Consider the following 15507-nt stretch of genomic DNA (forward strand, 5'->3'; position numbering starts at 1 on the left):
CATGATTTACATAATTTGCATATAACCATATGCATCAGCAATAGTCAGTGGAGCAAAACTTAACCAGTGCACAAATGGAACTGGATAGTGGTTGTAGGCAGGCTGGAATGGGTCTTCAATGGTAAATGTTAGAAAAGGCGTCAGGGTAACCAAGTGATAGAGCTAGTTGGGGCTGTCTAGACTATTTGGTGTCTGAGATAAGGGAGTACTGGACAGTGATAACTGGTGGCAAGGGAATATTGGATAGTGGAAGTTGAAGCTGTATAAAGAGGAAAAGAAGTAGTGGGGACTGGGTGAAAGATGGAAAGTAGGTACTGGCGTATGTACAGTCCAAATAGGGACATTCAGAAAAGTCCAGGGCAAGTATTAGACCTTCACCTTGGGGCTGAGTCTGTCCATAAAGGTCTGATCCATCTGCAGTTTAAGTGAAATTATATTAAGGAATAATAAGGCCTCATTTTTATTTTAAACTCTTGGGATTTTAGAAGGTTGCCAAAACACTATCACAGCATATTATGGGCACAAAGACACTGCAGTTAGCATTCTGCACACTGCTATCCTTGTATAACAGTTCAGGCCCCAAATGGTTTGGTCAGATGCTGTTGAATCCTGTCAGTTTTCAAAGAACTAAACCCATTTAAATTTCTGAAATCCATCAGGCTGTGGCTTGTCTGGCCAGAGGGGCTTCCTGAGAAAGCTGTGTGAACTAGCACTGATGTGAGCTGGAGCGTGCATGTGGCACCCCACAGCAGCTCTCCAAGCTGGCAGCAGTGCTGCTGTACTAGATGCATCGCTTGCTTCTAGAACAGGATTGCTCCAGGCTCCTGCACTGCTAGTCACTGCCCTATGAAGATGAGGACATACTCTTACACGCTAGACAACATGTTGAAATGCGATGAATGCTTTATCTTCCCATTTGAGTCCTACAGCTGTTTCTTTCCATACTGTCTAGCTAATACTCCTGGCTGCACTGAGTACATATTTCGGGCTGTCGTATTCAGGGCTTGGTCTGTCAATGGGCTTTGAAGAAGCCTATCAGCATGTTTGATCGCCTGAAAAAATAGTGGATTAGTCTGAAGTATTGAGAGCTACTGCTGGTTTATGAGAGTTTACTGAAAATTGTTTTATTTCTTTGGTTTCTTATTTGTAAACTTAATCTCTCTATCCACATCCAAAGCTGTATTGCTTTCCTGCTTCTACTAGCATTGTCTATTTAATCCTGTGCACATTATCCTCTTTGGTCATGAAATTCAATTCCTTTCTGTTTCACGGATTCAGAGTCAATGTCCAATTGTAAAGTGAACCATAAAAGCTCTGTATTTATATTGTCTATTGATGTTGTGTAGCACCCTGGGGTGCTTACGAGAAGGGAACTTTCATAGCAGGCGTTTGACTGATGGATTGAAAGCACTGTCTCCTTTAAAAACTCTGGCTTGACATTTTATAATCTGTTCTTGTGGTTAACACGTTTTCCATCTAAAGGCAGTTCAACCAGGTGACTGAGAACAAGATTTTTCACTAACAGAAGAATAAAGGTTTTGCAGATAACACTAATAAAAGGTTCACATTATCACTCATCATATTAGCCAATAATTAGATCCTTGGGTGTATAGTAAGCAGCCAGAACAAGTAGGAAAGGAAAAATAATTTGCGAGAATAGTCATTTGATATCCAGAGCATTACCTGGGTTCTGATGAAGTCAACAGGACTTTCCCCTTGAATTCATGCTATACCATATGAGCAAGTCTTGGATGCAGAGCTGTCAAAGGAAAGTCCTGATGCGAAGTATCTGTGGAGCTCAGCCCTTAATTAGGTATTGTCTGTACAATGCTTTGAAGAGGTAAAGTGCTAAGTGGAAATGCTAAGTGTTGTTAATTAATTAAGCGCTAATCCTCATGAGGGAGTAGCATGAGGTTAAATAATGAAATGTAAGTATTGTTATTATTACAGCAATTGCTGTGTGGAGTGGAAATTTTTAGATACGGTGTCAAGGGACAGCAGCTAACCTGATATTGTTAAAGTGTAGCAGGACATAAGCTAGTTTCAGTCAAAGCTCAGAGAACTGTTTTGTTTGCTGCTGAGGAAGTTGAGAAAGGTCTGGATAGAGAGCTGGATTTTGTTAGTTCGTTCATCCCTCCCATGTCTCCTTTATCTCTTACCCTTCAGCTGAGGGGAACTGCTAACGACTGACTTTGTTTTTCTCCTCTTGGGTCTATGCCTAAGCCATGCTCAGATGTGCAGCTAAGGAGAAGAGAGATTGGAATAATAGTGCAATAACATCATTGCTGTAGTCCCCTATCTGTTCTTATCTCCATCTTTGCCTAATGTTGAAGTAATGGTGGTGAGTGCTATAATCAGAGGGAGGGATGGAGATGGGCAGACTGGTAGTGGGACCACCTTGTAACCATTAGCAAGGACTAATCAAGCCAGAGGGCATGTGTGCCTTCAGGGACTGACCCCTCCTTTTGTTTCCCTGCTCATTCTTGCCTTGCTAGTATATGCGTTAACGGTAACTGCTTCTTCTCAGTCTCTCTCCTTTTGCTTTTTCTTTCTAATGCTCTTCACGTCTTGCTCTTCTCTTTTGGTGTCCTGTCTTGTTCCAGTCTGCAGTCTGTTGTGCTTATTGATAAACCACATTTTAAACAGCAAACCTGACATTTCTGGGCTAGGTACCTTCATATCCATGTCTGTACCTTCAGTTTCTTTTGCCCATCTGTTGGTTGATTACCTTGGTATGACCTAATCCTCCTGACTCTCTGAATAAATGATTTTACCTTGCACTTTTGTACCTTCCTACCGGCATATAACTTCGGTCTCCACTGGCTTTAATTTGGTCTAGAGATGAGCATTATCCTCAGAGGTCAAGTTGGTGCCTATCACTAGAGCAATGTGATGGTGCTGTTGCCAAAGATAGGTACCTCCCCCTCCCCAAAGCCTGGCTGATGGGATTTAATATGATCAACTTGTTGGAACAAACTTACTGTGATGGAAATTGGTGTAGCAAAATGAATCAGAGCATTATATGATTGCGTGGATTAATCACCAAAAAAGCAATGCACTCATAAAATGGCAATGTTTAAAGTTTACTAAAATAACAAGGTGAGGTTGCCACTTTTTTTTACATTAACAAGTTGTTATTTTTTTAGATTACAAATAACATGTGTGAAGATACCTGGTTACTGGCTCTGATTTGTTCTAGTATAATTTTAGTCAAAATTAAGTGAGTGAGCGACAACCTCTTGTGTTACAGGTAGCGTTGCCTGAAGTTAAAGACCTAAGTAAAGATACTGTCAAATACTATCCATGATAAAAGGATAGTGAACTTAGCAGAACCACTGTGACAGCCTGGTGAATTCTCTCTCATAAAAGTGTTTTAACACTAGTTGGAAATGCTAGAGTTAATTACTTGATTTAGTGAAGTCCCAGGCAGGTGATTACAGTGGACTGTAGATTAGAGACACTGACACTAGTGGTTAATGGTATATAGCATTCCCCTGCCTTATAGAAGACATTCCCATTCTAGTGAATGTCTAATTACTTGTGAAGACTATAGGAGCTCCATGGGAGTATTCTGTAAGCCAGTGGTTTGGGCACCAAGCCATGCTGCACAGGCCTGAATAGGACTTGAACATGTATCTCCCCTAAGGGGAGGAAGTGCTGTGAAGATCTTGCCATTTTGCTCAGAGCTCTGTCTTGTGCCTACGAACTCCTTTGGTTTCACTGACAGTAGAATCTTCTTGGAATAAAGGTTTGATTTTGAATGTGCTGACACTTCCTGATGAAAACCAGTTTTGTCCAGTTGGGGCCAGTCCTGCTTCTCCAGTTTGTGACAGGACTGAAGTGGTATCTGACAGTGAAATGGACTGGTGAAATGTAGAGGTTTCATAAAGGACCTGCTGGTGGCCTTAAAGTTAGTGCTTGTACATGAAATTTGGGGCGGTCGGGGTGGGGGGGGTAGGTGGAAGTGTGTGGGTGAATAGAACTTACCTGACCAGATCCTTAATTCACAATTTTTGCTTAAACTAACACAAAAATCATTTCTTGGCATTATTTCAGATATTATTCACATACCTTGTCTTACACACAATAAGTGTAAGTGAGAGCTGGATTCAGTAAAATTTACAAAGTATTACTACTTTCAGTCTTGGACCTGTTCATTCTTGATGTTATTTTCTATGCTTTCCTAAATCTTTTGGGCCATATTGAGTCTCCTCACCTTAGTACATGAGGCACTTTAGATGTCTCCTATTGCATTTGAAGTTGGATGCCCTTAGATCCTTTACTATTTAGGGTTTCCATACTTTGCTTCTCTATGCAGCCACTGGCAGCAGTACATATCAATATAGAAGCAATACCTATACAGTGCATACAGTAGATGACTCTTGGAGGTACGACCACGATTTCCCTCCACAGCTATACACGAGCCAGGTTCTGGCAGCTTTAGATAATCAGTTGTTGGAGCTTTTCATGGCTTTTTTGCATTTGGACAGCCTCAGGTCATATCTAAACTGGCGGATGGGGCACCACTTCTGAGCTCTTGGGTCTGTCTCTTTTTCTGATCGTCTTCCAAACTGCTATCAGGACAGAATTGTCACATGTGCTTCCTTATGCTATGCCACACACACACATAACACACAGCTACGTAGCCTTGGTTCTGCAGGCAGAAAAGCTATCCGTGTATCCACTAGCAGAAGAGAGCCAGGGTGTGCTCTGACCAGATGCTAACCCCAAATGATAGGGGTGTCAAGACCTCTGGCTTTCTGCAATTAACACCCCACTGAATCTGGATGCAATCTACATCCATCTCTGGTCCCATGGTGGGTAATCTGAAGAGGGTCCTAAGAGTTTAGGGAGGCATAAGAAATAACATCAAGAGGACCAAGAAGAAAAAAATAATGTTCTGTGAGGGAGACCGCAGCTTTAGCCTGTTTTGGGAGTAGATGGACTGAATACAGACTGTTATCCCTATTTTCTTCTATGGAATCTGTTACTGCTCCCTCCCTCCCGCTGATTTTGGTGGGGCTGAAGCTTCTAGCTCAGTGGACAGTTTAACTCCTATTATTTTGGACACGTGGCTAGAACAGTCCTCCCCACTGCTGGATTAGAATGTGGGGCTTCCTCTCGAACCTGCTCATAAGGCGATCCCTTTCCTCTGACAGCACTCATTTCCAGTGCGGACTTTGATAAAAGTAACTAAAATGATTCATCTGATTAATCACTGCCCAAATGCTAATTTTATCTGATTATAGAGAAAGACAAAAGGTGATAAAATAGCATGCTGAATTTCATGGAAATGGTCTCTCTGCGGTGTGAGTTCAGAATTTTGAGTTTTGTCCAAAAGCAAGGCAATGAATGAATTTGCTTCAGAACTCACTTTCTGTCAAAAGGCCAAGCTGACTTAGGGAGGAGGGTGGAGTTGCCTGTTCAGACAGGATTTTTTTAGTTTTGCCCTTTACCTCTGGAGCCAGAGGTCTGGCTCTCATCCAGCTGTACAAAAAAGAAGATTATGGTATTTTCTAGGTAATTTTAAAGAGCAAAACCAAAGTGAGGTCAGGTGGCTTGAAATCAGCCCCAAGTTCTTCACATGAAATGTTTCTCATGATTTTGGTTTTCAGTGTAGCCGTATTTGAAAAGCGATAGGAAAATATGCTTCAGCTGGCCGACATATTTCGTTTACTCATGTGAACCATATTTCTTCTTTGTGAAACATTTTGTGAAGAACTGCACACACACAAAATAAAACAGACACCTAAAATAGTGAGGCTGTTGTGAACAATTCACTGGGCTAAACTCCATTTCGAGAACCCTAACGAATCCAGCTGTAGCCAGGGAAAGTTTTATTTGCATATGGAAAGCAAAATTTGATTTCAGGAGTTCATACAATCTGTACAAAAGAAAGTTGTGATCCCTTTTTCCCTCAGATCAAACTGCAAACCTCCCACTGACTGTTCTGTTGCAGAATTATGCTGAACGACGAGGCTCACATGTAATAGTGAAACAGTTCAGGAAAATTATCAATATATAAAGCACAGGATTTATACACTAATGGGAACTTTCTCCCATTTTCTCCCACCTGCTTCATGCAGCAGTCTTCTCTGTGCTATGTGAGAGACTTTTGTTATCAGTAAAAAAAAGAACTGTGCTCAAAATCCTACAAGATGGAGTTCTCTTCAATAACAATTAGCCTCACAATCATTGCTTGCTGACCCATGAAAGCTCGGCAGGCATCCTGGTGCTAGCAGCTACAAATACTAGTCCTGACTGTTCAGCAGACGGTGCTGTAGCATCAGGCTGTGTTAGGGGCTCTGCGATATTCCCCGCACACCAGCCTGTACTTCCCAGCAGTGGGAACGGTGAAACTGAAACAACAGGGTTGCCTGGAGGCCGAATAATTCTGAGTCCACGTGCAATGCGGGGCCAGGCGCTCTACGAGGAGGCAGTATTTTCCATTTAAAAAGCAGAATTTTCAAGGGCCTGAATGTTCCAATCAGAATCACAGGGAAGAGCCTCCCGGGCCCCGTAGTTTAACCATGAAAGACAGCGGAGGCAGAGAAGAGGATGGAGAGGAAAGATAAAGATCTCAAGACTTCTGTGTTTCTAACCACCGGGGGAGTGAGCCACCTAATGCAACAGCAGCAGTAAAATATTACCACAAGATTTTTGTTTCTAGAGCTTTGTCCCTGGGGTCTGGAACACACATGTCATAGGGTTTTTCCGTAAACAGAAAAGTAAGCAAGCAGTTTGAGCTAACTGCCTCTCTTTAACAACCTGAGGCCTGCCGCAGTGGGACAGTCCCATTGCCTCAAGCAGAAGTAGGCTCAGGACGTGAGTGAGTGCCGCTTCCTCTCCTGCCTGACAGCGGAGCGCTTAAACAGTGATCTGGCTTCCCCCGAAACACCTGCCTCGGTCTCCAGTTCAGCTATGCGGGATATAAACGGGGAGCGACCGGTGAAGGGAGAATACCAGATCAGCTCTTCTTCAGTGTTTCACATCTAAACAGGACTTGGCGATGCTTCCTTCTGCCAGTCTAGCAAAAGCACACCTGACTCATACTTCTCAGCACGATCCTCAAGCCCTTTTGTGAAAAAAATCCAGAAAAATATTAATGCAAAGGTAGGAGTGTGAGCTATATAAACTGTGAATCAGTACCTAGTCTGGAACAATAAGACCTTCTACAGTGTTTTGAACTTCTTTTTAAAAAAAAAAAAAAGACCTATCTTTAGAAGTAGGTAGAAATTACAGAATAAAATGATAATATTTTTTTAAAAATCTGGTAACTGAAATGCGTAGCATAGAAAGAAGTGCTGGCATGCTTAAAGCATGTTTTAAATAAAAGGTGGAAAATTTGCTCAACATTTAGCAATGAAATCAGAAGTCTGAAGAAATACAGAGCAAATGGCAAATACCTGCCCAGGTTTCTCCACCATTGCCATCCACACAGCACTCACCTTGATGTGAAATAGGTTGGGCAAGTGGATGAAAAGGTACTAACCTCAAGCAGTAGGAGCCTGTAGGCACAACTGTAGCAAGTGTGGAGTAAGAGGAGCTGGGAATAAAAATAGGTGATGTAAAACACAGAAACAAGCATAGACCAGCTTGCCCAGTAGGAACTGGGGAGAAAGTGAGCTGGGGAACACTGGAGCACTACCCCTACATGATGCCTCACGGTAACCCAGCCTGTGTATCAGTCTCTACATGCAATCTTTCCTAAGCCTGTTTTGTAGAGGTTGAAGGCCTTGAATAACTCCTGATATATTAGAAAGTTCATCCACGGCAAGCAAATGTCTTCTCATTAATTCATCTACATTTAGGAATTAATGATCAACTACTACACATTTATATCAAACTCACCGAAAATAGTTCCTCAGCTAATGTGCAGTAGTAAAGAGGCATGCCATACATCCTACTTTTTTTCTTGAGAAAGTAAAAAGGTCTTTCTCTGTTGACTAAGTGGGAGGGCAGGGCAGAAGAACGCAAGAAGACCAAAGTGAACAACTTAAGTCTAGCAGCCCAGCCTGAACGTGTTACATCTCTGCAGAGGGCTTAAAACAGTTAAAGATGATTAACCAAATCAGCAGTTTACCTGTCAGTATAACTTACAGGCTATCTCCACATACGCTGAAAGCTTTGCTGTCTGACTTTCCAATGCTCCTAACAGTCAGGTGATGTCTGACTTCGCAGGTTCTTTCATTCTTTTTCTCTGTGCCACAGTATTAGACATTAATATCGGTTCTCATTAAAACCGCCTGTGCCAATCATCAAACCTTTTTTCCTTCGCTTCCTTCTTGTAAGCTCACCCATGACGCTTTGACTTTGAAGGAAACCACAAAAATGTAATCATCATGTTATCTCCAGACTTGGTCTGCTCTCATACCCCCCTCCCTTTCAGTCCCACCCTTATCCCCCTCCTCCATCTATAATAATTCCCACATGTTTATGAAAAAATATTGGACTTTTTAAAATTACTGGCAATTAAGAGAGGCAACAGTTTCAGCATCTCTGCAACAACAGTGATTTATAAATGTGAAAAGCTTTCTGCCTTGACTGTCAGCAACCTTTAGGATGCCAAAAAAACAATCAGTTTAGTAAGACCACAGTACTTAAATAAAACAGTGCCTTGAAAAGTATAGGGATCATTTCCACACTGGTTTCTTCCCCCTGTTCCTACTGAATCTAAAAACAAAGCCTGTTCCCTTGTCCAAAAATTTAGAGTTGATTTAGTGACCTAATCACCTGACAGGCTGTATAAGACTTTTTGTAAATGGATGCATGCACCATCGTCTTAGAAATTCAGTGCCTCACAAGCTGTTGTGCTTCCCAATATATGCTCCTTTTCTATCATTTCAGTCATTCCCAATGCCTTCTTTGGGAGCTCTGGGTTTTGGAGAATTTTGCTCCATACACTGCAAACAAAATAAGTGCAGTGCATCTAACAGGCATCTAACAGCGAACATTTACAGACTTGAGGAGCAATAGTCCAGTGAATGGCAGTGTTTCCATTTATTTCAATAGGGCCAGGAAGCCAATCACATCCTGAAGAGTCATATTCAAAGCCGAGGGGGCTTTATTGTTCAACAGTCTGCTTAAAAAGTACTGAATCATGATATTTAAAAATACTGGCAGTGCCCCACTAGCGTAACGCACTAATCATTGTCCGTACACACTGGATGACACTGTAGGCCATGGACCATACCTTTGGGTACTTACATCTACATGGGCCACAGCCTAGTCAAATGTCCAGTGAGCCCATGGGCTCATCTGTGATTCAGGAGTGAATCTGACAGTCGAAAAGAACTTAAAGGAAGGGGAAGGAGGGATTATTGATACTGCTCAGTTTAGGGCACCTTAGCCAATGAAATGGGATGGCTAAAGCTGAAGAGCATAAGCATCCCCCTTTTGCTTTCCCGCCGTTATCCTGGAAGGTCTGGCTAGCCTTGGAGAAGATGGAGCAGACTGCAGGTTGTTAATTGAGTAGTACTGGGGTCCATGGGATAATGATGCCCTGTGGGATAATGCAGTCAGGCTTTGCTGAGCCACTGTGGACATACCTGTAACTAGCACCTCCGATTCTAGTGCTAGCTCTGCCCAGACAATTTCATAGTTCCTGAGAATACTGCATCTTTTTAAACTATACGCAGCAGAACTCAGTCTGTGGACTTATTCCTCTGCTACAAGTTGTATGCAAAATAACCCCAAACAGGTATTTTAACCCCAAACAGCTGCTAACTGGCAGCAGCAGAAAGGGAAAGATGAGCCTGGATTCAGCAGAGTAGTAAGATATCTGTCTCGAGATGGAGAGGACTGGGCTCAGCAGCCTTGGTCTGTGGAACAGTGAAAGAGCCCAGATCCTAACCTGAAGGTCAGCCGCACAAGCTATGCCTTATCCTGATTTCTTTTGCCTTCCCTTCTGGTCAGTTTGACAGCTTTACACTTGTTTAAGTACAGAGAACAGAGAGTGGCTTCCCAATATGTTATCTACGGCAGAAGCGATGTCATTTTTTGAGACCATTTGGAGTTTGTTTGTTTTTATAATGAATAAAGGCTATTTATATGAGTTGCCTCCTGTAGAGGCCAAATTCCCCAGTTTGTTCAAGGACCAGACGCAACAGCAGCCACTCTACTCAGGAGCGCTGTGAGACTGCTCTTTCCAAGTGCCCGAGAGTAAGAGTTTGCGCTAAATAAACACATCAGCCAGTTTGGAAAGTCTCTATGCCAAGGACTAATGAATCTGTCATATTTGCTGCTCACCTAAAAAAACTAAATTGGCTTAAATCAATTTATAATACTGCACCACTGGCTGTTGTTAATCACTGTAAGCCAGAACTAAAGATCTGTTCCATTGTCTTTAGAATGAAAGATGATGGAGTAAAAACTAAAAAGGGGTGGCAGTGCTCAGTAAATAGAATACATGGTGTCACATCTGTGCTGCTGAATGTACACTCTAGTAAAGTACCTTTAGGTGGAGCTGATACCCATCGAAATTGTGCCAATGTGCAAAACGCTTTTTTCAGAAACAGGCAAAGCCAATAGCTTTTTCCATGGCTTTCAAGAAGTCAGATGCTAGTTAAAACCTGTGAATATGTATACATTCCTTTATATGGATAATTAGCTGCTTTATGTGTGGCGCCTCCTGGATTAAAGAAAATTTTTCTATGCAAATAAGAAGTGGAATAGACTGGTCAAATGTCTATGTGGAAAAAACCACCTCTTTTATATAAACATGTAGCATTTAGCTAGGTGAGTTTTTTATTTCATAGACAGTGCTAACTCCTAGACAGCTCCCATGCATTTAAAATCTGTTGTTCACTCAGCATTGTTCTGTTAAAGAATGCCTGTATACAAACACTGAGGATGAACAATGAATTTTGTAGACGCAGGCTTAAATAAATGAGACAAAAACACATGTCTTGGAACTGGCTTTTTCAATTTTTTCACTAAATACTGAAATTCTTATCCTATTGAAATCAATGGCAAAACTTCATTGACTTCAGTAGGGCCAAGTTTTTACCCCAAACTCTTTTTCAGTAATACATAAATTTGGCCCAAGTTTGTCTCAAGATACTGCTTTCAACTGTTTCTTCTGTTCTACTGAATAACAGAGTGGATTGATATTTAAGAATGAAAGCTCATCAAGTTTAAATTTCAGTTGTTCTATAATAATAGCCATATGTTTGTCATAGATTGTGTAAGTCTGAATTTTTGGTAATTTAAAACTGCTTTAAAGTGACCTTTACATGGTTCCACATTTTAACATTTTCTAGAAGTGGTTGGTATTGGTCCTTGCGCGTAAATCCTTACATTAAAAGAATCTGCAGGCCTAGGCCCTTAGTTAACAGGCTTATAGTAAGCAATTCCTGCAAACATTTATATACACACTTAAACTTTCAAATCGAGTCTTCGCATTGAAATCAACGTAACTGCTCTCAGTGGGTAAAGTCAGACCAGGATGTAATGTTAGCTTTTGAGAAAGGGCACTTTCTTCACTTATGGTAGACAGGACACTAAGCAAGGCTGGATCTTTAGGCTGAGCCTGTGTAGCTCTTCTTATAGTCTCCTCTAGTTAAAGGGTGCAATACATAAAGAAATTACATGGGAAATAACATTTCTTTCCTAGTAGCAGGCTAGTTTTGCTGGGAGGACAGATATACTGGAGAAACTATGAAGGCTGTAGCCCAGCCGCACTACCACTGCTCGGTAGTGCCATGTGATAGGTTTTCCTTCCCCATTTTCCCAACCACACTGCAGTGGCATTTCACCTTTTACTTGGGCTGCTCGTGTGGTGGAAAGTTCTTGCCTCCCTATAATGCTCCTCACCCTGTTCACCTTCATTCGTGTCTCACTCCTTGCATGCCTGCGATCCTTCTAAAAGGCCATGTTATTCTAGTTGTACTGATTTTCCCCTGACTTCATATCTGGCTGCGAGTATTTCCACTGTTACAGTAAGTGTAATACACAGTGCATATCTGCAGTGCTTTTCAACTCAGACCCCAGCACCTCGAAAGTGTTTTCAGTTTGCAAACAAGGAATCTGAGGCACATCAGCTAAAGCTTTTTGCCTGAGATTGCACAGCAAATCAACAGCAGGATTCAGACTGGAACCACGTCTCCTGGCCTGTCCTCCCAATGCTTTGTTCCTTAGTCATGAACTGGAAAACAGACTAGCAGAACTGAAAGAGCATAGAAAGTGTCACACTCAAAATAAGATCAAAGCAAGTTTTGATATGTTGACAAAAAGGAAATGTTGATTGAAATCTGCTCTGGTTTGACTGATATCTTAATGGTCCCCTTACTTGTGTGGAACTTTTTTACTACTCCCATGACGTTTAATGTTAAAGTGCTATACGCGCAGCACTTTTCCCATGTGTAAGAAAAATCCTGGCCACCTACCAGCTGGCCAGATTTCCTTTACCTTAAATATACTATTGTGTTCAAAGAACAGTGTTTCAGCATTTAGATGAATGATATATTTGAACCTAAATTAGATATTTTTGGTGAAAATATACAGTATGGCAGATAGGCATTGTGGATCTGTATGGCCCACTCTAAATTCTGTTTCCTGACTCATAGCTGAAGAGATTCACTCTCATATTTCCTATGAAGTACCTCTGCCTCTTGAGAGGCTTGATATTCATTTGGCCCTCAATCCTGCAAACGCTTTAGCACAGGCATGCAAGTAACTCCACTGGTACTGATCATACACTAAGCAGATACATATGTTCGCAGAATCAGGTCTTGTTTAGGTAAGAAAATATTCTTGTAGTGTTTTTTTTTCTTTTGCAAAACTCCAGCTTTGGAAAAGAAATGCTATATGAATTTGAGGTAATAAATTCAAGCTCCAATATCCTTTTATTGTCACATAATACAAAATGTTTGATATTCTTGGGAAATACACACAAATATTCAGCCAGTTATGCAAATCTGGGACCTGATCCTGCAGCCATACAAAGTGTCTTTCATTAATTCAAGTAAAAACTGGCATATAGAATTCAGTGCTGTTGTATTTTCAGTACTTTGTCAAAAGATAATGATGTCAGGCAATTCAACCTCTGAATTTTTTTTATAGTTTCGTAATAGCTACGATGAACAGAAATATTTTAAAACTATTTGCAGTGCAGTACCGCCATAAAAATGCATCATGTGCATACTAACAAATACTGCAGATACGTGTCTACAGAGATGCATGGGTGTACACACATTGTCCCATGTGAAGAGCTGTAGTGTTTGCAACCCAAACAGCCAGCGAAGCATTATGTAGTGCAGGAGGACCGCAAATAGAACTGGCAAGGACACAGTGGTGAATAGAGATTAAACTGATTGCTTTATTGTTCAGAATTAATAATATACAAAAGAAAAAGAATATAATAATTACAATCGGTCACTTCAGTTTTAGGAAAAATGATTTACAGCCACAGACTGCATTGCAAGCATTCCTAATATTGTTTCCTTTGTAAAATGAAGAGAGGTGTACTCTAAAATAACCCTTCTGAGATAGTGGGAGATCCTATGAAAATGTTTTAGAATTTTACACAGGTTTCCTGTGTGATACTTCATGTCTCACCGAAGCCTCCATAAAATACAGGATCAGGACTTTGAGTGGTCATCTGGCCTTTCTTTGATCTCTTCCGTGCCCCGCTCGTGCGGACGCTGAACCAAGCGGCAGAGCTGGTACAGACAGCTGACGGGGCGAGGAAGACAGTTAAAAAAATCCCATTGTTTAGATTTCTGTCACAAGCTATGAGAATACTTAATTTCCTTTATCTCTGGAGTTTTCATTATCATTTAAATTTCATTTCCCATTAATTGATCAGGGATTAGTGCAGCCATTATGCAGAAATTAGACAAGCCAGATGCGATGAATAATTCATGGCGGGCAATTACATTTTGATTCCTGGTGTACTTTCGAACTTGCCTCTGACTTCCCGGGCGTTTGACATGACAGCGTTTGCTCCCAGCCCAGCGGCGCCCCGCGTCGCGCCCCAACGGCCGCGCCGCCCGGCCCCCTCACCCGCACGTTTGTCATGTCGCTGGCGGCGCTTCGGCCCGCGCTGGCGGCGGCGACCTGCGGCGGCGGCGGGGCGGGCGGCGCGAGCCGGCCCCCTGAGGCGCCATGGCGCGCAAGCCGCGGCCGCGGCAGGCCGCGGACCCGCCCGCCGCTAGGTGGCAGCCGTCGCCCGCGGTGCGGCTCCCCGGCGGGCTCCCCGGCCGGGTCGGGCCGGGTCGGGCCGGGCCGGGCCGGGCCGGGCCGGGCGCAGGGCCGGCTGGCCGGGGCGGGCACGGCGCGGCCGCCGCTGTGCCAGGCTCGAGCAGCGCTCCCCCCGCGCCGTCCCCCGCGTGTCCCACACCCCTCGCGCCGGGCATTTCATCTCTCCCGCCGGACGGTCGTTGCCCCATTAAAGCTCCGTCCCACCCTTCGCGAGGACCTTTCATCTGGGGAAGTTTTATGACACTTTGTAAATGTGCAAAGTTTTTAATTAGACTCGCCAGACAGCCCGAGGCAGCACTAGCGCCACGAAGTCTTCATGCTTCTCCCTGCTTTACAGCACAACAAGCCGCTCTACTCCTTTGAAGACAATGCCGACTATGTCTACGACGTCATGTGGTCGCCCGTGCACCCCGCGCTCTTCGCCTGCGTGGACGGGATGGGGCGCCTGGACCTCTGGAACCTCAACAACGACACCGAGGTGCGGCGGCCGCGCGCGGGCCGGCGGCGGGCGGGAGGGCGGGCGGGCGGCAACCGCCACCGGCCGCCGGCGGGCAGCGGGCAGCGGTCCGCGCCGCGCTGAGCCGGGCGGGGGCCGCGGCGGCACGGCGCGCAGGGCAGGCCCGGCTGCCGGGGGCGCCTGCCCGCCCCCGCGGCGAGGCCGCCGCCGGGTACCTGCCGGGGCTGGGGGAGGGGCGGCCGCCACAGGCGCCGCCGGGCAGCGAAGACGAGTAAAGACGCGCGGTTGCCGGCCCGGGGAAGGAGTCTCCCTCCCTCCCCCTCTCCCTCCCCTCAGTGTTATTTTAAGGTACACTTTTAAAGCCTCTCCCATCTCGTGTGTGTGTGTGTGTGTTGGTTTTTTTATTATTATTCTTTCTCCTGGCACACCGCACTTCAGGGAGGCATTTGAAATACCGCTGTTTCGAAGCCTCCTCCCGTTCCGACTGTCACCACTTGACAGCCCGGCGACGACTGCACCGACCTGCCCAGCCGCGCCCCGGCGGCCGGCGCGATCCCGCGGCGCGGAGGCCGTTTCCGGGCAGCTTTTGTCAAGCCTCCTGCTCGCAGGACGGTTTGTTTGTGGTTATTCCGTGTTCCAGTGAGAGATTTAATTCTCCTTCATAATTATCCCCCCCTCCCCAAACGCTCGTGAGAATATAACAGCTTGCAAGCCCCGGCCCCGTAGTAGTGCCTCCATCCTGATAGAAATCCACTGCGCCCATGTTCCTTCTTTCACCTCTTACCTTTCCGAATAACTAGTTATTCTGCTTTTCTTTTTTTTTTTTTTTAAAGGGAATCTTTCTCACG

General features: G+C 44.0%; 1 protein-coding gene across 8 annotated transcripts in view; it reads left to right on the top strand.

Annotated features, from left to right (window-relative positions):
- The window catches only part of DYNC1I1 (dynein cytoplasmic 1 intermediate chain 1), a 200347-nt gene that overhangs the window by 159358 nt on the left and 25482 nt on the right, over positions 1-15507 (top strand). For all 8 annotated transcript variants that reach the window (XM_068934909.1, XM_068934907.1, XM_068934911.1 and 5 more), the window contains one exon: positions 14540-14680. In XM_068934909.1, coding sequence (XP_068791010.1) covers positions 14540-14680 — 141 coding nt within the window. The remainder of the gene's footprint in view (positions 1-14539; positions 14681-15507) is intronic.

Source organism: Struthio camelus, chromosome 2 (assembly GCF_040807025.1).
Source record: "Struthio camelus isolate bStrCam1 chromosome 2, bStrCam1.hap1, whole genome shotgun sequence".
In the NCBI taxonomy this organism is placed as follows: domain Eukaryota; kingdom Metazoa; phylum Chordata; class Aves; order Struthioniformes; family Struthionidae; genus Struthio; species Struthio camelus.